Source organism: Punica granatum, chromosome 4, assembly GCF_007655135.1.
Source record: "Punica granatum isolate Tunisia-2019 chromosome 4, ASM765513v2, whole genome shotgun sequence".
NCBI lineage: Eukaryota > Viridiplantae > Streptophyta > Magnoliopsida > Myrtales > Lythraceae > Punica > Punica granatum.
This window is the reverse complement of record NC_045130.1, coordinates 16,823,638-16,848,678: the sequence shown is the minus strand read 5'-3', so window position 1 is coordinate 16,848,678 and position 25,041 is coordinate 16,823,638. Positions and strand designations below refer to the sequence as shown.

The 25,041-nt window shown below is 37.9% G+C and overlaps 2 protein-coding genes across 2 annotated transcripts; one reads left to right on the top strand and one right to left on the bottom strand.

The window, feature by feature from the left end:
* Positions 1-227: 227 nt before the first annotated feature.
* Positions 228-2,801, top strand: LOC116206108 (ras-related protein Rab7). The gene is made up of 7 exons (XM_031538878.1): positions 228-468; positions 999-1,025; positions 1,178-1,277; positions 1,506-1,652; positions 1,783-1,863; positions 1,965-2,110; positions 2,491-2,801. Exons 1-7 carry the CDS (start codon positions 416-418, stop codon positions 2,552-2,554), a joined length of 618 nt encoding a protein of 205 aa, XP_031394738.1. The 5' UTR covers positions 228-415; the 3' UTR covers positions 2,555-2,801.
* A 14,770-nt stretch (positions 2,802-17,571) lies between these two features.
* LOC116202382 (organ-specific protein S2-like) lies at positions 17,572-19,616 on the bottom strand. The gene is made up of 2 exons (XM_031533925.1): positions 19,483-19,616; positions 17,572-18,783 (listed from the first exon to the last, which is right to left on the bottom strand). The coding sequence occupies exons 1-2, from the start codon at positions 19,522-19,524 to the stop codon at positions 17,839-17,841; spliced, it is 987 nt and encodes a 328-aa protein (XP_031389785.1). The 5' UTR covers positions 19,525-19,616; the 3' UTR covers positions 17,572-17,838.
* Positions 19,617-25,041: the final 5,425 nt, after the last annotated feature.

Sequence of the window (25,041 nt, the reverse complement as noted above, 5' to 3'; positions counted from 1 at the left end):
GAAATTTTTTGTACCAACAAGTTGCTAAAAAGATATTTTGAATCAACCTGAAATATTTATGAAATTTTTTAAATCACTTGTGCAATTAATCTTAAAAGTTAACAAAATTTGATGACTGAAATTAATATTTTATCACAAAAAACACTAGTTCAGCGTTCTGCTTCTATTCTAGAATGAAAGGGGGAAAATAAATGATAAATACTAGAAAGTGCCGACAGGCTGAAAGGCTTTTCATCAAATCGTCTAGAAAAAGGTTGGAGGCCGATCTCTCTCTCTCTCTCTCTTTGACTCGCGCAACGAAAAGAGCAAGAGAGGGCGGAGACTGTCAAGCCGAACTCCTCACTTCATTCCGACCTCAGAATCTCTCTCTCTCTCTCTCTCTCTCTGCGATCTGTTGAGCTCCAGAGCTCCGACGATGCCTTCCCGTCGCAGAACGCTCCTCAAGGTCATCATCCTCGGCGACAGCGGGTACGCTCTCTACCTCTGTCTGCTGGCTTACATTGTTTCGGCGTATACAGTTTCGTATGTCACTTGCGCACATGCATCTGCTTAGAGTATTTGACGTCGAAGCACCGCTCTATTGCGAAGCTATCCCCGTGATTAGTCTGATCTCTCGGAATTTCAGCATTGGGACTTTGATCTGAAACCCTAGGATTGTCACCATACGGTTTCCCGACTTAGGCGGTTCTGCTTGCTGGAGATCAGGTCTAGATTTGTTTTGTGTATAGTATGGTGGCTTTGAGTTCCACCTCCTGCTTGTTGGAGTGAAACGAACTGACCGGGAGCAAATTCTCAATCAATTGTCATGAACTATATCTTTTCGGATCATGTTTATTGAATTTGTAATAGGTCGATGCTCTGCAGTTTTATCTATTCAAGCAATTACAATTTCATGCTGTCGATGACCTTTGCTTCGTCTGTGTTGAAGGAGCTTATTTAGATCCGTTTATCATGAATCTTTCTACTGAAATTTGCTTTCCTTCGTCTGTGATCTACAGGGTGGGAAAGACCTCTTTGATGAATCAGTATCCTTCAGAAATTACTGATTAAACGTTCTCCTTACATGTTTGTATCTCTGTGGTAGAGTTCCCGCATGATTTACACTCTCAAATATCGTTATTGATCCTGATAGCTCTACTGGTGTTGTGGTTGAATGCCTTGACTAATTCCTTCTTAGATATGTGAATAAGAAGTTCAGCAATCAATACAAAGCAACAATAGGAGCTGATTTTCTGACCAAGGAAGTGCAGCTTGAAGATAGGCTCTTCACATTACAGGTGTGTAGAGGAGCAGAGTGCCTCTGGGTTTAGAGTTGTCCGTACGGTCATGCTATGGTGTAATTTAAAATTTCCATAATGGCCTATAATCTGAGAATGATTATTTACTGATCCGACTGTTTGTCAGTGTTGAAATTATGCTTTAAGTATGTCGAGACTTACTAACATGCTTTTGAGAAACTTCATGCTGTGTGGTAAATTTGAGTTCATGATCATTCGTTATGGCAGATCTGGGACACAGCTGGCCAAGAGAGATTTCAAAGTCTGGGTGTTGCTTTCTACAGAGGTGCTGATTGCTGTGTTATTGTATATGATGTCAACGTGATGAAGTCTTTTGACAACCTTAACAACTGGAGAGAAGAGTTCCTTATTCAGGTTTGTGTTTCTTATGTTGTACATTCAACTTACATCTGATGTGCTAATCATCTTTAGACATTTTCCAGGCAAAAATTTTCCACAAAGATATCTTAGTCGTATAAGGTGATCATTTCAGTAATATGTGCAGGCTAGTCCTTCAGATCCAGAGAACTTCCCCTTTGTTGTTATAGGAAATAAGATCGATGTGGATGGTGGAAACAGCAGAGTGGTACATGCTGCTTTGCTCTGTGTCATTCTTCCTTTGCTGTTTCTAACATGTGCTGATCCTTGACTGACCAATGCTGCTCACTTCTCTTTTGGAAACTGTAGGTTTCAGAGAAGAAGGCTCGAGCCTGGTGTGCCTCAAAAGGTAATATCCCTTATTTTGAGACATCTGCTAAGGAAGGTGTCAATGTGGAGGAAGCTTTCCTTTGCATAGCAAAGAATGCCCTAAAAAGTGGCGAGGAGGAGGAGATGTAAGTTCCAAACTGATCAATTTTTAAATCTTGTTACTAGTTTCACAAACCATCATCTAATTCTAGGATAATTGACAGCTGTGGGTTCTTAATGAGTAATGCGTGTTTTCATGGACGTTTAACTAAATACAGCAAGATGCATGTGCTTATGTCTCATTGTTCTATATCAATCCGTGCATATTACCTGTGACATCTTGCATTACTGAAGGGCAATATTAATCACTGGCGATTACTGGCGTACCTGACTTGAAGTTGTATGATATATGTGCCTTCATCATTTAATTGCAAGTTCTTTGAAAAGTATTCTATTCATGTTTGATCCCAATTGTATTCTGTCTAATTCCTTATCATGGTTGTCATTGGGATTTCTTTTGCATCAGATACTTGCCAGACACCATTGATGTCGGAACCACCAGCCAGCCGAGGTCAACTGGATGCTGCTAATGCATTGCTCGATTTTTAAGCTCTCAATCAATAAAGTCTATATCCTTTCCCTAGGAGGCTCTATTTGTATTTACTATAGGACACTGTACATTCAATGTCCAGATGAGCAAACAGATTGGTCTCCTGTTAGTGATTGAATTGAATTTGTTGGCGTGTTGTGTCTGGTGATTGAACCACTTCGAATAATTACAGCCGAGTTGTATGAATTCTGCATATAAACAGCCGAGTCGTGTGAGTTTCCTCATAATTATCCATTCTCCGACAGGAAGGTAACCTCTAGTCTATACTGATCGGAAGTCTTTAGAGTGGTAGAACTACCTTAGGTGTCGTGGATTTCTATTGCTAATTTCTTCGTGATGAAATGGGGGGGTCATTTAAAATTGTTTCACCCACCAGTTTTAGATTCTCGTTGAGATTTAGGAATAATCTGGTTGCTAGCATAAGTGTGTGTGTACTCCGCAAGTGAATGTCATTGATCATTCTTATTGTGCTTGCTTTATACTTTCATCAAGCTTTTGTCTTTCATCCTTAAGATTTGATGGCACCCATTGAAAGCCTACTATGTGACAATAACCTCAGGAGAAGGGTGAAATTTTCTAGCCAGTGGATCTCCGAACACAATGTCCAAATGACCTAGAACAATATTAAACTGATAGACCATGTACCATTTTGTGCTATGCTTGCGTCCGTAATTATTTAATGATATGACCTTGGTGGAAAGACATGGCTGGCCTGGCCTTGAATTCTCTGTAGAGCGGTTGCTTCCCCCCTCGAAATCTCCAGGGAACAGCGCTTCCCCTTTTCTTTACTTCTGGAGTCAATGCCATCGGGAGTAGGCTTGAGGAAATTAGTTGAGCTGCTTCTTCGCAGCTTCAGTTAGCTTTTGACGTGGTCGTTGCTATCAGCTGATCTGTTAGGCCTGGGCTCAACGATACTCATGAACTTCTCCTTCTCTGTAGCCTTGATCTTATTGGCACTATAAGCCGGTATGATGAGCCCGGCGAAGTTCTTCTCCTCTCTAGCCAGTTAACAGTGCCGTTGCTGTAAGTCCGATATGTTGGGCCTGGGCTTGAAGGCCTTAGCGTAGATCATCTTGTGCCTCTTGGTTTGCGCCAGAGCTGATAGGTTCAAATTTTACATGGAACCTACATGTATCAAACTATTATTAGTTGGACTACGTCTTATGCTTAGCAATATGGACAAGCACCACTCATTTGTATGTCCGAGACAATTGACATGTTCATTTCGCTCATTGCTCGGCACCTTAATTACTATGAAACTGTACTGTTTTCGGGTTCATGTAATCATCCACCACTCATATGTATGTTCATTTTCGGTGGACGGTAGCTGTGCTTGATGGAGTTTTTTCCAGCTCCACTATGGGGTTGCGCCTTCTCCCTCCCCAAACTCAGCTATTGCGGGGCGTGTGGGAGTCTTACAACTCCTCAGACGCTGGTGACAATGACGGCAGAGGCCTCTTCGCCACCTAACGAGGTTGACCCACCTCTTGTCCTGTCTCGCAGCTTCCTGACTGACTCGAACCCGACCGTTTTGTGCTCGCCGCCCAACTGGCTGATCGCCCCTTGACCAGTGGCAGTTGTGGTGCAACGGCAGCGTCCTCCCTCTCCCAGCTTGTCCGATTGACTCTCCCCCTCCTCATTGGCGGTTTCTATTGTACGGACACTCACCTTCGCTCCTGCAACAGAATCCCCGCCCTCCACCCGGCCCACCGATCATACCAACCGCCTACAAAAACCTATCTTTTGTGGTTCTCCCCCCCTTTTTTTTTGTTGGTTTTTACAGGTCTCGATGCCTCGATGACACTTGCTGGTTTAAACCGATTAAGGAAGTTTGGGTGAATTTGATTTGACAGTTTAGCTTCTATTGTTGGGTTGGACTATTACTGGTTTGAACCGATCAAGGAAACCAAGCTGAATTGGTTTGACTATCTAGGTTTTGGGCCGTTTAGGATCTAGTTGATTGAATTGGGCTAGATGTGTGATTTGTGAAGGGTTCTTGCGCTGGAGACCAGGGCAATACTCCTCTTGGCTCTGCTTCTTTGTTTTCACAGTAGATCTGTTAGAAAAAGTCGTATGTGCACAGCGAAACTTTAAAATTTGTATAAATCAAATTTTTATCACATACTTGATCAAATCAAAACCATCCAAGATCTTATCCCGAATCAAGGTATCTCATTCTAACAAATTAGACAACAAAGCCTTTCGATCTACAAGGAAGTTTTTACCTTTGACTTACCCTCGTAGAAATCAATTTGATCAATCGATCCAAGTAACTGTCCAAGCGTTCGGTCTCTAGCTCGTCCACATGAACGTGTTCTTCACCAAGAATTGCCTCCTCTCGAATCATCTACTATGTTCTAAGTCATCCATGTTCGAACGGAATCACCACGAAAGGATCAGAACGCATCTAGGTGGTCTTGGACAACTCCATGCGGCCTAGGAAGACTGAGATGGCCTCCGATTGGCAACCAATGGGCGCGTTCGAACTTAAGGTTACTCGGCCGTGCACCTCCTCCCTCTCTCTCACTTTTCGGGTCTTGAGATAATGAGCACTCGTTAAGATTAATTGTAAGACACCACATCTATATGTAGCTTCTTGAACTATCCCTAGGAATCTAATTGCAATTATTAATTAATCTATAGATTTGCGTTCATATGAATTGCGTTATTGCGCTATGCTCTACTTCGTGATTTTTACCGGGGTCCATATAGAATTAAGTGCAGGAGGTTGATGATGGATTACAACTAGAATGATTTCTGCAATTGCATTTATATCTATTTAATGTGCTTCAATCACATGTATTTTTCTTTGCAGTGATCTCGATGGATCGTTTCTAAAATTTGTCCTATTGAACATTTTCTCTTGTACCCATTTTTATTATTAATGGATATTCATTGATTGCCAAGGAAAAAAAAAAGTAAATTCTTTTGGCCTGTACCAACCTTTACGATGGGGGGCCAACTGCGAAGTATCCCAAAAAACGGACATCTTTGGCTGGCCGTAATTTACTGAGTTGACCCTTCTAATTTGCCCGGGGGGGGGGGGGGGGGGGGGGGGGGGGGGGGCGAGAACAGAACGTAGGGACTTGCTGCTCTAAGTTTACGGAGCTTCTACGATCAAGTCACTATGCAGTTGATTGTCTATACTCTGTAGAGTCTTTCAAAACATGAACTAAAGTACAACAAAAAAGAATCAGAGTACAGCACAACGTCGTACTCTCACAGAATACAAAATATAGCTATTGATTGAAGAATTTCTGCTCAGCTTATGGTTCAAATAAGGACTTATGCTTAGCTTATGCTCAGCTAGCTTATGATTAAAAAAAGAAAAAGAAAAAAAAAAGGACTTTTGCTACACTGCGATAAGATATATTAAATTAATTCATTTCAGGCATCTTCAGCTATTATCGGCACCAAACGTAACTTCATTTTCGATTATTGCACCATATAGTCGGATACAAAGTAATTTGTTTTTGCAACATTACATTTATGTATCAAGAAATCGATATTGACTATTATAACTTTAAATCAGCCCTTACAGCCTGTCCATATCATATGCGCTCTCTATTGAACCTAGAAAAGTCAATGTTAACAACTGATGTAGCTTATACTTGTCAATTATATGCACTTATGTTGTTCGAATGGAACATAACGTAAGCGATACAAATATATTTTTTTCCGTATGCATAATTCTTCTTATCAGTTTTTTTAATAAATTTGATAAGCTCTTATCATGGTTAATTTTAAACTAATAAATAATGTCATGCATCATACACGTGCGTACATTACCGCTTATTGGACCGATGGATCATAATAATCAGGTGATCTGGAGGATCTCAATTGAAGAATTAAAAACCTTATAGGCCTGTTTGAATTTCCAAATATCAAATTTTAACTTTAACTTTAACTTTAACTCAACATATTACATAATAAAAATACATATTTTCCAAGTAAAAAATTTTAACTTTAAGTTTAACTCAACACACTACAGAATAAAAACACACGTTTCCTAAGTCAAATTTATAATCACATCTCATTTATCATTTTTTATAATCAAAATTAAAATTACTTTAACTCTGAATACAAACGCACTTTATAAATCCACATGTGAGTGTATTAATGGCAAAGGGAAATATAAAAGAGGCCCACACTTTGACCTAATTAGATTCAGTAAAAGATTATACCTTCCATCATCATCATAAGGGCCCTGTGAAATTTCCATCGAATATCTATATCAAAATCTTGAATTAATAGAATGATGGAGCCAATCATTTTATTTAATCAGTATTTTCTTTATATTTTTTTGATGTGAGACAACGATTCTGATCAACATGCCCCTTAATTTTTGTTTCCTGATCTTTAGCGCCATAAAATATATTATAATACATGCAAAAGATATCAACATGGGAGATTTTCTTTTTCGATTGCAAACGAGGGTTTGGGGCCTTAGAAGGCATATATAGGAGAGGAGAAACATAAGAATGTATGGAATGAGCGTTCGGGGCTTTAGAAGGGCATATATAGGAGAAGATAAACAAAGGAATATATGGAGTCTCATATACAATAATCGAATTCAAAATCTTTTCATCCTGGATCAGTAGCGATATTACTCTAATGAACCTCCTTTTTGAATGGGGTGGCGCTTTGTGTTAAATCGAATCATTGAAAGGATAATGGAATCAATATAATTGCCTTTGTCACATAGCATATAAAGCACATGCCTTGTCAATTGTCATCTATACTTTTCCAGACATACAGGTCCAGTTATTTTGTGTCAAAAAATGCCCGTATAGTAAAATCAATCCTCGCAAGAAAGGGGAAGGGACTATACCCAATAGTTCGAAAAAGAAGAAGAGAAAAGTCGCTTGCTCTCTGGAGTTCAATACTGTTATGAAAGAGGATATGACTGTTTATGGTAGTTCGACCAAGAGGAAGAGAAAAGTGTCGGACTCAGTAGCATTACAAGGTGCTGATAACCCCGCAACGAATATTGGAGATATTGTCCTCAACCATTTGACCAAGAGGAATAGAAAAGTGATGTGCTCTGTAGAGTCAGAAGATGTCGGTAATGGAAAGAGCGGCACCAGCCCTGAATGTGGATTGTCGACTTTCGCTTCAATTGATTCTTCTTCCTCTCTGCCAAACATTAAGGATAAGTGAATTCATCACTTCAACAAAAACTTATTATATAAACCTGATCAAATTATGTGTTAGTTATATTTGTTCCTCTTTGATGTTTTCCACCTATTATTAAACTTGTTCTTATACCTTTCCTTCTAACATTTCACTGCGATCTTTTCGTTTTTTGTTCTTTCTTTATAGTGAAACAAGAAAAAAATTTGGATGAAAAGGGATTATCCCAATAAATTCATTGAAGGCATTTGATAGAAGTTGGACTATAAAAGTGAGAGTATTATGTAGAGACTGTAGAGGGATAACAAAATTCAAAAGGTTCGGGAACCATTCAAAAAATCCTATCCATGGATTCCGAGGTACCTTTATTCTTTTATTATTATTAACATGTTATTATTAATTATTATTATTATTATTATAGTTATCGTCGTCGTTGTTTTTATATATCTTGAACAATAAAACATGGGAAAAAGAATATATTCACTGAATTCCTTTTGTGAATGAAGGGTGTGATAGTGCAAGCCATATTATTCAACGAGGCGGTAGAATTATTCAAGCACGATCTATGCAGGGATGAGACCTATTATGTATCTAATGGAATGCTCAAGAGAGTAAATAGTGAATATGCTAACGCGCATCATGACATTGAACTTGTCTTGATCACAAGCTCTCAAATTGTAAAAGGCCAACAATCCTATACTGCGTGATACTATCAAGTATCATTTTGTTTCATTCTCAGATTTGCACTAACACACTGCGAAAAGCAATGTTGTAGGTAACATCTATGTGCTTCATTTAGTGTTAATGTCCTCATATTCCATGCCATAAGAGTAGTCACTTAAATATATTTATGTACACATTGGTTGTGGCATTTAGATGCAATTGGATTGGTTGTCAAAGTTGAGGAGCTCTCTCAGTGTACAAGAGGAGGCCTGGCCGAAGTATTATACAGGCGGAATGTCTCCTTAATAGATTCAGAGTAAATATACGTATACCTTCTCTTCTTTTCAATTATTTTTTCATTATACTGTATTATATTACGTTATGTTATATATGATTGTTTATATATATTACATATATATATATATATATGTAAGAAGTGTATGTAAATAGAATTCTTATTCAACTTACTTTTACTATTACACTTTTTGCAATTATAGTGATTTATTTACTTAAAAGAAATATATATAACGTTATATATTAATATGGGTATAGAATATTGATATAAAATATAATTAGAAATATACATACATCTTATTTAATAATATATTAACATTGTTTGCTGGTGCAACTCCCTCATATTTACCTCTGGAGTGATATGACCGAACGTGAAGAAGGACAACAGTTATCACATCTAGCTTCCTCACAACCAATCATAGCAACTTCAAAACGACAAGTGTCAACATGTTATGGTTCGGACGTTAATTTCTTGCATTTCAATTTTATATTATATCTATTGATTGCATTCCGCTAATTATTAACAGTGAATTAAAAGTTGTTCTATATGCATTATCAGGTTATCTTTCTCTCTCTCTATATTATCCATAACAACAGTTCGCATTAATCCATCTAATGCTGACACCAAAGATTCGGGATTGTGGTAACTTTTATTGTCAGCACCCAGTTTGATCCATAGATTCCGGATTGGATATTGACAACACTTCTAATAACAATCCTTGAACCGCAACATAAAATCATAGGGCAATCATCATGTTACTAGTCACAGCCGGATTGACTATGTCAACTTGACGGCTACGGGAGCAATATGCAGAAGATCAGAGGATGAGGAGAATTCGAAACCGACAAGCCAGCATGTTCACGGGGAGGAGGGGCAAAATTGTCATTTCTGTCATCAATTGGAGGGGAGTATTTTTTATTAAGTGCCCAAGCATTCACGATTTTTAAACTCGGGGCATTTTTTATTTTAACCTTAATTTTATATATTTTTTTAAAAACTTTAACGGGCGTTTTTCGAGTTTTATGTGCGTCAAGTTCAATTTTCATAATCCAGGACAAAACTAAAGATCGAAAAATATCTTTTTGCGTAATATTAATTTTTGGATTTTTATAAGCGCAGTGGCGACCCTGGATCATTTTTCTGATGTCTGATTGAAAAGGCAGGAATTTCAGGCCTTACGCGCATTAATTTCGATTTTTCAAAATTCAGAACAATACTTAGGACCAAAAATATTTTTTTGGTTAATATCGATCATTGAATTTTTTTGAACACAATGGTGGTTGCAGACTATTTTTCGGATGTCCGGTTGGAAAGATGAGAATTTCAAGTCACGTGTATTAATTTCAATTCTTAAAATTCGAGACAATACTTGGGCTTGGAAAATATTTTTCAGCATATTGTCGATTCTTGAATTTTTCTGAATACAATGTTGTTTTCAGAATATTTTTCAAATATCCGATCGAAAAGATTGAATTTTGAAAATAACCAAGCGATTACGATTGACGTGTGTCAGAGGTTCGATATTGATTTTTATCGAGATTCGATTCCCGTCGATGCAAATTGAAATCTCATAGAGCCGATTACTTTTCAAATTTCTCAATTTCGAAGTTTTCATTCCGAAAATGTCAATGGATCTTGAAAAATCAAATTTCAGTCGATGATGCGCTTACAAGGAAAAAAAGAAAAAAGAAAAGGAAATGTGGGTCAGGTGGGGTCGCCTCCCACCCTCCACCCTCCACCCCTCACCCCCCCCCCCCCCCCCCCCCCCCCGGCGGACAAATCAAAAGACTTCCTTTTTGACTTAATCCTTTTTTCATTTTAAATTGATCCGTAGGTCGGCCTAGAACTGGTCAGACCCAATGCACCGCTTCTTTCTCTTCACCTCTCAACTGCCGTACATCCCATCCACTCTTACTCTGCAGTCACCCTGCAGTCAAAGCTCACGCCCATAACCTGCAATCTTCACCTTCTGGTGCAACTAGCTGCAGCAGGCCCAATACTCTGCAAGCCTGATCTTCTCCTTCTCTGTCCAGCTCCAATCAATCCATGCATGCCTCCATCAGACGTCATGACATTCCCATTCTTTTTCTCCTCCTTTTTTACTTTCCGGCTTTTTTTTTCCTTGACGGTTGACACCCAGTTGCTTGGCTCCTGCATGGATCATCATCACCTCTGTCCAGTGACCATTCCCTCTGGGGCCCTCTCTCTCACGTTCCCTCGCTCTGTCCCTCTGACAGCTTCCAACTTTCACCCGCTCTTCTTTCCTCCCCTTCTCGAGACGCAACAACGTAAACATATATCAATTTTTCCTTCCTTATCTTTCAGTACACAGCAGCAATGACAGCAGCAACCTCCTCATTCCTGGCCTCTCTCGGCTGATTTTCCTCATCGTTGGACAGCAGATCACCATCACTAGCTCAGCCATCTTGTCTTGGACCATCACCAGTTCATCACCGTCGTCTTCTCGGGATTCTTGACTGCTCACCACTACAGACCAGCAACATTACTATCTTCATCCTCTTCCTTTTAGTTGATCCATGATGACTGAACCAGGACGAACCCCCATCTTCTCCTGCTTCCTTTGGCTTGACTTCTCCAACTCACTCTTCATCGACACACTAGCGGGACCAGCCCCGGGAGCTCTCCAGCTAGCCTCCGTCACCTGCTGTCTCCTTGCTCCCACTGGTCCATGAAGTTGCCCGACAACTCCTTCCTGCCCTGGACAACTCGCAGCTCCCCAAGGCTGCTGATGCCTAGCCAGTACTCGGCTCCCTCCTGCCCGAGCTAAGCTCCTCTCGCTTTTCCTCTCTATAAGTTCCTCTATTCATGTCTGTTGCTCACTTCCTTTTCTCTTTCTTGTAGATCAGCTCGAGTTTGTTGTAGCCGCCCCCCGGAGTTGCTACTTGCTCTGTTGCTTTGCTGCCCCTCCCTTGCTGCTGTGGAGGGTGTGGACGATCGTTCCAGCCCTGGTTAAGGAATTTTTGAGGCACACGTGGGTCCTCTAGACACCAGGTCGAGGGTGGTATAATTCTTTAGACCTTAGCGGCACGTTTAGGTCCCCTCTCTCATGAATGATTCGATGATTATGATGATATTGTGAAATGTTGTTTGATAGATAATGAGCACGAACCGGTATTAATACAAACTCGACATTTAAAAACCAGGATGTGTAATAATAAAAGAAAACCGATATGAGTACGAACTTGAATATTTAAAGTATCGACTTTAAGATTGATTGTATGAAACGGGAATGAACCCACACGAATTGAATTTCTTGCTCACTCGGCCTAAAGGAGTAAAACCGACTAAAAACATTAATTTGACTTAATTGATCACTCGAGCTTAAAAATCGGCAAATTAAATGTTCACGTGATTTTGTGTTCCTATGATTCGCGTCTTTGGATGTGTTCCTTATTGTTTTAATTAAAACCTCGCACGAATTTGGATTAATTATATGAAGTCGACTTAAAACCGGTTTTAAGTTTAACATGGTCGGGAATTAAAGCTTTTATCGAACGATTTACCAATGACCAATTCGACGGTCTGAAACCCATAAATTTAAAGCTTTAAATAAATTACACGAACCGGTTAATAATCTGTAATCGTGTCGACGGTTCAAGAACTGTTGGCCATGTCCTTTTAAAACTTAAATTTCAAAAGCACCAAGACGCGAGACACGCGTAGCATAGATATCTAGGGACTTGAGTTTGGGTCCAATTTGAAGCGGCTCAAGTCGGAGTGCATGTGTCCTTTTTAGATCACTTTTGGGCGGAGCGACCAGTTTTCGGTTCTTTCGGAGTCCTCACGACTTCGGTGGATCCAAGGGATCGGTCGACACTAGCTACTCACTTTCGATAGTCAGTGTCACTTGGTCTCGATTTTTCATACACACATACATTTTTCGGTTCAAGGGCATGACCATCGGCTTTTGATCTGTCGGCACCCTAGGCATTAGGATGATCGAAACATACCGAATAAGGAAGGGGGTAGGCGTCTGTGAAGGTGCGATTGTCACTCGTACACCCTCCCTTTTCTGTTTGTATATTTTTGTCACCCCGGTATAGATTCGGGCGCTTGGGGAATTAGATTAGAGGCACGAGCGGGGATGGCCCGTGAAAGGTTGTCCAGTTTCTCGTGGGTCATGTGTAGAGATCTTGGTACCCTCATGGTGTTTCATGCCCAAATTTCTCTAAATTTGTGCTTAGAACGTGTCAAAGTATGAAAAACAGATTAATTTCAAACCCGGCTTAATCAAACATGGGCAAATAGTCAAGCAGAGGTTCATGTTTCGGATTTTAGGCGAAAATACTCTTCTCATAACCTGTTAAGCCCTCAAAGTCACCCAATAGAACAATTTAAAATCAACTTACCCATTCGAGACTTGACTACGGACATCATTGTCTGTCGGGTCCCTTTAAATATTGCCGAATGCAACATACCTTCCCAGGGCGGTCCATGACCGATTTACATTGAGACATCACTCTTGCTTTATCTATTCAGGGTAGGAACTTGTCTGTGAAGTAACCTCGGTTCATAATTTGGTAATCATGTAAATTCGACAGTAACACAAAATACTCTTCTCATAACCTGTTAAGCCCTCAAAGTCACCCAATAGAACAATTTAAAATCAACTTATCCATTCGAGACTTGACTACGGACATCATTGTCTGTCGGGTCCCTTTAAATACTGCCGAATGCAACATACCTTCCCAGGGCGGTCCATGACCGATTTACATTGATACATCACCCTTGCTTTGTCTGTTTAGGGTAGGAACTTGTCTGCGAAGCAACCTTGGTTCATAATTTGTTAATCACGTAAATTTGACAGTAACACAAAATTTGTTTGTTTTCTTCTGTCTTGATCTGCTTTTATTTGTTTTGTCTGTTTTCACGCGGTTCAAGCCTGAACCCATAGGGTACGACGCACATGGGGTCCAACGCCCTTTTACCGTCAATCACGGGGTTCAACGACCCCACACAACGAGCACACACGATCCGAGTGCGATATGGGGTCTCACCTTGGATCACTATCTTGACCCGTTTAGTATTCATAAGGAGGATGACTCGAGTTAGGACATGTGAAACGAGATTAAACAATTACTAGGGAACTTGACCGGCTCCACGACTATCTCGAGGACCATTCTTTCCTCTTGAAATTCGTCTGTTTGGTCGGACCTGATCTCCGACTCGCACGAGCCTTCATAGCTTTAATTTCGTTTTCGGTCGTTCAAATCATACAGTGAGCATGAGCGAAATATTGGCCAAACGTGAGTTAACCGAGATCCAGTTGTTACAATTTGTATTTATTATTCGAGAGTACATTGTGATGTATTTATTTGTACTTTTATTCATGTAACGATCCCGGTCGGCAAGCGTGGAGTCTAAGAGTCGAAACCGGTCGAGTAGTTTACGGGTCCCCTAGATGAGCGTGCCACACTAGTTGCGGTGGCATAGTTAGCCGAGATGCAAGGACGGTGAACCGATCCCCTAACTTGAGGATCCGTTCCTTTTTCAGTCCCTTAAGCCGAGTCACTTATTTTCACGAATTTACGATGTCAAAATAAGCAAGATGAGCAAAGCCTAATCAAGTAGTAAGTAAATTAAAAAACGACAAACTTTAGACAAACCAGAGTACCAATAGGGCTTGCGGGATATAGGTCCGTACGTAACAGAACATCCGAACTCGAAACTCCTAGTTCCGCAAGGTCATATGCCTTAGCAAACTAGGTGTATCCATTACCCCTAGACTCGGGTAATTCACCGGTCCTCGACTTCTAAGTCGTAAACAGATAGTGGCAAATTCTTCACACTCGTGTTTGTCACGCGTCCTCACGGTAAGGTGAAAACTTTCAATCTGTGCAATCGATCGCACGCATACGTGCCCCGACGAGATGGAATTCGGATCCGCACATTTACGATTTACTTTTTTCCTTTCAATTAATTTAATTGCTACGAAATAGCGACGGGAAATAGAACCAATTGGAGGATTGTTTTACATTATTCAAATAATAAAATCAATTGAATTATAGGATATTCGAAAATGGTGGTGGTTTGGTCAAAGACCTAAGGCCTCCGAGGAATGTCAATTACGAGAAGATAAAAATATATGGTCTGATGGATGATGACTTCTCTGATTTTCAGGTATAAAATGCACAATATTAACGCATTACCGTCAATATTACATTTCATGAAATTTAATATTTATTGCGTAATTATGTTTTTATCTTATTTACACATATATTATTGTCCAACTAATATTCTAAATAGTTAAATTTGTATGTGGAATTTTACTATTCCATTACAACGACGATTATTGGCATTGATAATGGAAGTCAGCCATGATATAATGCATGTGCAAAGTTTAAAAGAAAAGTCACCACTCAACAATCTGCTGCAGAATGTTCAAATTATGGAAATGACGATGTAAAATACTTTTCTAGGTAAGAAAGTTCGATGAATGCATTTTTATTTTACACCAACACATGTGGATCAATTGCCTTATGTTACTATAACAAATATTTAGGTACATATTGAAAGTTGTTGCTGATGATGGTAGCCGACAAGCATTTCATAACTATGTTTAGCGTAACTGAAAAGATTATTAGTCTTCTAATTGATACCCTCATTTCATCCATGAAAATGGTAAGACATATTTTTCGGTAAAGATGATAGTAGTAGTAGTAGCAGATTAATTAACTGCACATCATTTTAAAGTAAGTATTTTGGTCTTCAATTATGGTTCAAATATATATTATTAATTACTTTTATATCCATGGAAAAATAATTTTCTTTTTTAAATTTTTTTTTAATGAACCAGGATGAAAACAACATTCTTTACCATGAAGACGTAGTAAACTGAAAGGAAGGACGTTGATGCAAATCGTAGCACGACTTCAAGGGATCCAGTTCAAGTTCCAATTGGACCAATTACGCGGGCACGAGCAAAGAAGTTTAAAGATGAACTCAACGGCCTGTTTAAGAGGTTTGGACTCAAGCAAATTCGTGGAGGCCCATTGGACATGAACCAATCAACAAAGATCCATTAATATGATTCAAGTTATAGAAGATTCTGGACAAGGCTAAATTCAGCAAGTATTTGATAAAGTTTCTAGAATATTTGAAGATCAAGAGAATATATCATCAAATTTGTTTAAAGTTTAAATCTCATAGAGATATTCTCGAGATATTTAGATTTTATATCTTTATAGATTATGTCATATTTCTATTGATATTTTAGGTTTTATTTTCCTTATTTTTAAGAGGAGATATTGCCATATTAGGATTAGTTTATGTCTATATATATTCATCATAGTGAATATTTAAAAATAGATGAACATTCAGAAAATTGTGAGAGTATTCTCTTTGGTTCTTGAAAAACTAATTCGAACTTATCGAAAATTTCCGTGGTGTTCATCATCGACTTATCAAACTGTTTTCCACCACCATTTGTGGCGTCTTCCTATACCGAGGTTATTGTTTCGCAATAAACAACGGGTTGAGGTCAGTTATACCAAGGTTCTTGTTTATGTTGTAAACAACGGGTCGAGGGTTTGTCAATCAAATCTGATCGTGAAACGATCTTGAGTTCCTTTAGTTGTCGGATCTCGTTATTCTTGGCGGGAATCGCATCAGACGTGCACATTTATGATAAAAGTGGATAAGGCAATCAACAAGAATTGTGCATTTGGTAGGATTATCGCGTACGATGTCTCCAAAGATATCTAAAGCGTATCTTTGAGAAAAATAACAATGGCATTGATGGATATGTACATTGGTAATATATATTTTCCACCTTTCAGCCTCATCTAGCTAGCAATATTTCAAGTACTGTAGTTTCACTTTTCAATACAAATTTTCAAAACACATTCAACTATGTTTATTTATCTTAAAGGATTTAAAACAAACATAATGTGATATATGATGTATTAACGTAAGGCCCAAAAAAATTCAACATATACTCCACGTGCAACACATGTGGTTTCTTCATCAGTGTATGTGTGTGTATATATATATATATACACACACACGTATATATGATATACTATTAAAAAACCCGTAAGCCGAAAAAAATTGAGAATTTCTACATAAAATGTTATAGCCTTTGGTCATGACAAATTTTGAAAATTTAAGTAACCTAATTTAATTTATTGAAGGAAAAGCTACTCTCTTTTTTTAAAACTTTAGTAAATTCATATTTTCTTTTTGAATTCTCTTCATGATTATTAAATCAAAGTTAGATAAGAAATAATTTGATCAAGGCAAGAAAATGAGATAGCATGTGCTTAAGATTAATTATTTGATTGAAAAAGGTAAAAGAAAAAACAAAGGTTAATTCCTTAAAAATGTAAGTTAAAACTTGAGTGTCAAGTTAAAAAGATAGCTCCAACCTCCAAAAATTTTCTTTTAAAAGAGTTTTATTTTTTTTCTTTATTATGAAGAAAGAATAGAGAAAACTTTAAATTTTTTGTTGTTGTTAGCAATGCTTTACTGAGTATAATGGGTATACCACGTGGCACTGTATCACGAGTTGCATATTGCTAAAGAAGAGTTTCCATATGGATAAACATATCATAAAAGTATACGCACTTAATGTCCGGGCTGCACAATATTAAACTAACGTTACGTTTGGATCAAGAAAATTGGAGAAAACAGAAGGGGAGGGGAGAGGGAAATTTGTATGATTTCTTTTTCCCTTACAATTAACTTTTTCTCCTCTTCCCTTCCTTTCTCTCCATTTTTTTTTGTATTTATACTCCCTCCTTTCCCTTTTTTTTTCCGTATTTAAACTAAGTATAAAGGAGAGTTTCTACTGTGCTAGAATGAATCATATCTCAGCACCTCAATCGACGGTCGCAAGAATTAATAAGCTCTTTGTGTTGATACCATAAGAGAAAAATGATTTAAGATTTTCTAATAAGACAGACGACTGACGACCAAAATACTCTTAAGTAAAAAAGAGAAAAAGCTAAATTCAAAATACCAGGTAAAACACATACCATTACTATGACGTTGAGATGGGTACGTTCGCAAGTAGACATACACATGAGATGATAACACTGCTATTCACAAGAGAGCACACTCTCAACGCTTATTCTTGCTTCTCGTACAATACTATATTATCGGACTCGATCATTCTAGACTTGCGTACATCTGTAGTCTAGTCGCTGATTAATTTAGCTTTGGTAGACCGACACATTAGGCCTCAGCTCGAAATCTCCTGCGAATGGTTTCTCCTCTTTTTCTTTACCTCTATAATCAGTGGTGCTGGGCCTCGGCTTGAAGTCATCAGTTAGCTTCTTCTTTGCCTCTTTGCTCAGCTTGACGTGGTCGTCACCATAAGCCGAAACAGTTGCCCTGGCCTCGAAGTCATTGGTTAGCTTCTTCTTCTCCTTCTCTTCAGTCTTATTGCTATTGTCGTTGTGTGCCGATATGTTGCGCCTAGGCTCAAAGTCATCTGTGAACTTCTTCTTTTGCTTCTCTTCACCCTTGGTGCTATCGTCACCATATGCCGATAGGTTAGGCCTAGGCTCGAAGTCATCTGTGAACTTCTTCTTCTTCTTCTTCAGCTCAGCCTTGGTGCTATCGTCCCCGTATGCTGATAAGTTGGGCCTAGGCTCAAAGTCATCTGTGAACCTCTTCTTCTCCTTCTCTTCAACCTTGGTGCTATCGTCCCCATATGCTGATAAGTTGGGCCTAGGCTCAAAGTCATCGGTGAACTTCTTCTTCTCCTTCTCTTCGGCCTCGGTGCTATCGTCGCCATATGCTGATAGGTTGGGCCTTGGCTCAAACTCATCAGTGAACTTCTTTTTCTCCTCCTCATCGTGTCCAGCTAGTTTAACTTTGTCGTCCCCATAAGCTGATAGGTTGGGCCTGGGCTCGATTTCCTTGGCATAGGGCTTCTTCTCCTTGCGATCACCAGAGGTTTCAGTCTCACAGTTTTTGGTCATCTTGTGGCTATGACGCGTATGGGAATGATCATGAGGAAGATCTTCTTCGACTCGCGAGTCAAGAGCACCGATGAGTCCTTTGATGACTTCAGGCATCGGCTCCTCCTCCATCACTGACACCCAGTACTCTCCCGGGTCTTTCCTTGCAGCTTCTCCAATGGTTGTTGCTATCTGCAAATCGGACAAAAGAATTTGATGATGTGATTAAGCTTATTAACTATTTCTTGTATATTGCAATGGCAAGAGTTAGGGTTTATATCAAATCATGGTCCCGGCAACATAATAAAGCTGGTTCTTGAGTTGTTCGTTCAGTGATATTTTCTTCCTTAATATTAGGAGAAGGACGATTATAGATCCGCTAGCTAGGGTGTGCCTATCGGTTTGCCCAGATAGCCCGATTGATAGGCTCTAATTTTACATGGAAAACAAATGCGAAATCCCCATGTGCGATATCTATTTCTTTTCAAATATATAGGCTTGAAGCATTTGTGTGCATATATATATATATGTATGTATGTTATGCATGAATATGTTATGATATAATTGGTACTCCCTCTTCATACTACTAATGGATCTTAATGCATGCAATTGACAAGAAGGAATTAATACGGAACGGTTTGATATGTAAAATTTAAAAACAATAATATTTTTTGGTTATAAAAAAAGCTCAAGATCTAGTACAATGAAATGTAGATCTTAAATAATCAATAAAGGGATATGAATAGTCCTCACTAAATATCGAACCTGTGACCTAAGCCAGGTAGGTGGATATACGAATGAATAATATACATGCATGTAACAATGAATATACATGCATCTATGCACAAACATATGTCTATATATATAACTGTGTAAGATATGGCTGCTTACTGAGAAAAGACTGATGAAAGCTACAAATGCGAGAGAAGTCATGGTGCTTCCCAAACTTATGATATCTCCTCCTCTAAGAAACTCAACTCAGTTCTTTTTTCGTCAACTGAATTTAGTTTTTTGGTATGGGATGATTGTTCTTCGGAGGCATGTCCCATTTATAGGGAGAAATATCCCAAGCCAAGCCAAGGGACACGCAGAGGTGGGACATAGATTTGGTGGCTGCCGACATAATAATCAGCCGAAGTTCCCGAAATGCCCCTCGTAATTCAACCAAATCACCTCTCTGCCTGCCATCTGCAAGTGAATTATTGAATCATGCGTCTCTCATAATAATTTATAATTTGGACCCAATGTATGTCAAAATTGAGAAATATAGACGGTGACTACGAGATCTGCAATATCAATGGCATCGACACATCGTACTTCTTTGGCATGTCAAGCAACTGTGGTTCATGCAGCATGATGATCAAGTCGATGTCAGAAGCAATTAAACATGAGATTATGTACCGACTGTAACATGTTAAGCTTAATTACACTGCATGGATATAGTAAAGATATGATCGGACATTGGCAAGCTTGTATTTCAACCACAAAAACAAGTACAAATATAACGTTACCATTTCTTTTGTGTACCCTGGTATTGAAAACTCAAAACACTATGATTAATTCAGTTCAACCTGGATCAATTTATTAAAGAATAAAACTCTCCTATATATATTGATTATTTCCATTCTCATATTTTTCTTTACATTCGGCAATATAATTTACGGATTAATTACGTAAAAATATTTGCAATCAGTTCGGCATTTGGATTGTCACAAAAATAAGCTTGTGATTTTTGTTGACTGACTCAACTTTTACTTTCTTTTTTTTTCATTTTAATAATTTAGAACTGCATAAATCTGAGGAAAGTATATTAATATTTTTTAAAAAAATTTGGAAAGATAATCTACTATCTATCCAATGGAAAGAGCTATTAAATCGATCAACATTGTCTAATTGAATTTATACTAAGGTCTCCAGAGACTTTTGATCTTTATGTTTACCTATATATAACAGTAAATAGGGAATTTAATACCTGACTTTCGACGGTTACATCAATTTAGTCACCGACTTATTTTTTGTATCAATTTGGTCCTTCACTTTTTGAATTTGCATCAATTAGGTCTTTGTAACATTAGTTAGGCCCATCACTTTCCCATTTTGCATCAATCCAGTCCATAAAGATAAGGTTGTACATCAAATGGGTCATGATAACATCAAGTGGGTCCCTCCATTTTGGATTGGCGTTTTTTGGCTTAATGGTGTATAACTGCCGTTAAGTTTTGAAGGACCATTTTGGTGGGATATGATATAACGTTGTTCTGCATTCGAAAATGTGTACATCAAATAGATCCCTCAAATCAGTATATTCTTCATGTTTCCTTTTCTTTTTCGTTTTTTTCCAGTTTCCACACAAAAGAGAAAAAAAGAAAGAAGAAGAACAGTGAGGGAGGTCTGGTGGGAGCTCGGGGCTCCCTCACTCCCCTAATTCCCCTAAATCAAGGGGAGCTTGGGTGGGGCTCCCTCACTCCTCCTCTTCTTCGGTGGAAAAAAGGAAAAATGAAAAAGAAAATGAAAAAAAACTTATTTGATGTAATGTTGGACCAAAGTGATGTAACAATGACACATTATTTAATGGCATCAGCACATAAAATTAACGGAGTGCCATGGAGGATCTAAATGATGCAACAAAGGACCAAATTGGTGTAATTAGAGGACCAAATAGGTGCAATTTTCTTAAGTGAGGGACCCAACTGATGTAACAAGGACAAAATTGATGCAACTTTGTTAAGTGAGGGACCTAAATGATGTAATAATGACCAAATTGATGCAAATTGACAAACTAAAGAATCAAATTGATGCAAAAAATAAGTGAAGGACTAAATTGACGTAACAGTCGAAAGTCGGACACGAAATTACCTATTTAGTCTATATATAAAGATGCTTCTAACCTCAACAATGATTATGAAAAAGCCACCGAGATTGACTGGTGTAAACCACTATAATTCTAGCAAAAGTCGAACTAAAAAGATAAGAATCAAGAAAAATTAAATGAATATAAAATTGCTAAAATGTCACATATTTTAGCAAACATTTGAATTAGTAGGTGTTATAAATGGAGATAATCAATGTGGGAAGAGTTTTATATTTAGTGGACTAATTCAGCTAGAATTGAATCAGTAAGTTATATTAAATTCTAGGATATCAAAATGCACACTAAAAGATAGGTCTTCTCTAGCTATAATCATTGGCATGTTAGGAATAAATTTAAAATTGACTTGATAAATTGAGCCTTTTAAATGCAACTAACTTTTACGATATTACGAGAGGGTCACGAAGTTAATAAATGAAATATAAATACTAAATATTAATATAAAAATATGATTAATCCGATCATAAAAATTACATCTATAATTTTTTAATTGACAAACGAAAGCATATATGCCGCGTCACACCTTTTTATTGAATGCTAGTGACTCTTGAGATTCACTCAAAATCATATACTTGATAGCGGAATGCCATGATTCAGAGGGCCCGCATTTCCATAATCATTGAAATTATTTTAATTGATAGTCCTTTTCTCTTTTGTAATAAAATAAAATATATAAAGATACATGGAAAAGATATGAATCGGGTTGGCATACGTGATTGAGGTTTTTTTTAAGTGGATCACTTAATATTTGAAATTTTAATAAGTTTCAGTTAATTTATATTCGAGTTAAATTGATATATTAAAAAATAAAACTCTTCAATCGTGAATTTTATTATTATTTAAAAAATTTAAATATGAGATCTTATTTAAAAGTTTAAGTATGGAAAGCTTACTAACCATTCCTTTGATAATTGAGATCAAATTATCCATGGGGACAATGGAATTCATAATTGCTTTTGTCTTGTAACACATAAAAGACATGTCTTGTCCTTTCATCTCTCTGAATATTAGGTCAATTCCAAAAGTAAATTTCATTTTTTTAGTAATATATACTTCTGGTATGGTATACGTGATTGTTTCACTTTTCTTTCAATGTTTTTGGCACAATTTATATGTGCTAATTATTTTAGATAAGTATGATCCGCGCTAATAAAATTTAAATAATTTTTTTCAATTATACAAGAATAATTCTGATGATATAATGAAGAATTCTTGTACAATAATGATATGAACCACGTCCTGGATCTATGTGCCAATAAATAGGGATGACAGTTGTTGATCACGTCGAAAAACGTCAAGATATCAATTCAATCACGTGCGCGGTGATTGCAGGTGCACCAGAAAGAGATTCTAAGAATTGACGTGTCACTAGCCGGCCCCACTAATACAAAGCGTATACCACAGTCCTTGACGGTCTGTTGGATTGAACGATGGTTAGGTTTTCACATCCGGAAGAATAGTGCGCCTCAGATGATTCAGGGCTCAGAGATTTAGCCATTTTGAGTTCTCCACATTATATCCATGCAGGAACACGAATCTGACTCCGAAACAAAATAAGCGGCTATAGAGCCTGCTTATTAATATATCGGCTAAAAACTCAACTCAAGATGCTGAGTCTTAACTGAGAAAGTCCACCTATATAAGTGAACCATAATTCTTAAGAGTAGCCTCGGTATACGTTGCCGAAGAAGTTGAAAATCCTCACCTTGATGCCCGGGAGCTCCAAGAACGAAAGTACTTCGACCTACGGCGGAATTATTTGGAGGGAAAAGACGAACGAGAATAGAAAGGTGCAATAAACTAAGCTGTAAGGAATTGAAAGTGTGAGATAAGTAAAGTGCGATAAAAGTAGGGTGCTTGAAAGGTAAAAGTGCAAGAAAAATCAAGGATAGGTAAAAATGAAGTGTGGGAAATGAAAAGATAAGTAATTGATACGATTGATGTGTTGGTCGGGAAAACCAACAACGAACTAGAAGACACGTATTTGGAGACATTACAATGAAACTCTAAAATATCTCTCTAAATGGATATGCTTATAATTACGAGATATTGAGATAATATCAAATAGAAAATTGACTACTAGGACTATTTAGATCGCCTAAAAATAAGATATCAAATAAAATCGAATAAATATCTGATTTACCCGACTTCCAAAAATGAAAGATAACACGAGATTTTCACATGCTTGCTCATCAAGAATTATCGGCTGCCAAGGAAAATAAAATCCACCGCCTCTGTTGAATATGCACGCCCATGTATACATATATCTCAATAATAGACTTCCATAATGGGCTCCTTATGTTGGGCTTCTCTTCTACTTGGGCTCTAGATTGATTCGGCCCATGCAAAAATAAACACCACTCGCTCCTTCAAACTTAGACTAGCATGTCCCAAAAGCTCGGGAGAATTGTCAAAATTACTGATCACACATCACGGCTCGACGAACTTCACGAATTACAAAAAATAGTTGTAAACAACAATGAGCATTTGTAAATGGATATTTTACCCCTTTGAAACCCTGATAGGTAATTAACGAGTTCTACTTGTTGAGTCGTGAAAAGAGTTTGGAGATTTGAGGTCAAAATCTTATAGAGTTTGAGAATGGTTCAAAAATTTACCTCAAAATCCGTCTTAAACTCGTTAAATGTGAAGTTACTAAAGGTTTGTTTGGGAATGAAATCAAATTAATTTAGCTTCACTTTACTTTTCTCTCAATTCAATAACATAATAATTACTTTTTATCTTTTTTTTTTCAAATTCTCTATTATACTTTTATTATCTATTATTATAATTAATTTTTAATACGAGATTATCTTAACTATTCAACATTTTTTTTTCTCAATTCAACAACACAATCGTTACTTTTTTTATATTCTTCTTCAAATTCTCTTGCATATTTTTCCCTACTACTTTTGTCTTTATCTCTTCAAATCAAACTAAATCAAATTTGAATTATGTGCTCACCCGAATTTTGTCTCATGTGCAATGCGGCTTGGGAGAGTCCACTTTTCCGGGAATGCGCAACGGACGCACGTGAGAAGGAGTCGCCACTACCTTTTTACGACCCGAAAGTCGAGGGCCGGTGAGTTGCCCGGGTCTAGGGGTATGGGAGACACCTAGTATGCTAAGGCAATGGTCTATACGGAATTGAAAATTTCGAATTGGGGGGTTCTATTACGTGTGGGCCTATATCTCATACGCCATTTCGGTACTCTAGATTGCTAGGCTTGCCATTTTATTTATTCACCGCATGATATAGGGTTACACTTGACTTGCCCATTTTGACACCATAAATTCGAAGAAAATTGTCGATTCGGATTAAGAATATGAGAAAGGAGTAGGCCTATACATCGAGGAATCGGCCCGCTATCCTCACGCAACGGTACATTGGACCATGATGGTCGACGTTCCTCGCGAACCGAAACCACGAAGCATTGGGTTTCTTACATGATGGTCGACGTCCCTAAGTAGGTAAATCGACTCGACTGATTCAACACTCGGACCATTCACGATCCGACCGGGATTCTTACATGAATAAATGTACGTAATAAATCATTACACTGTTCTCTCAAATAAATAAA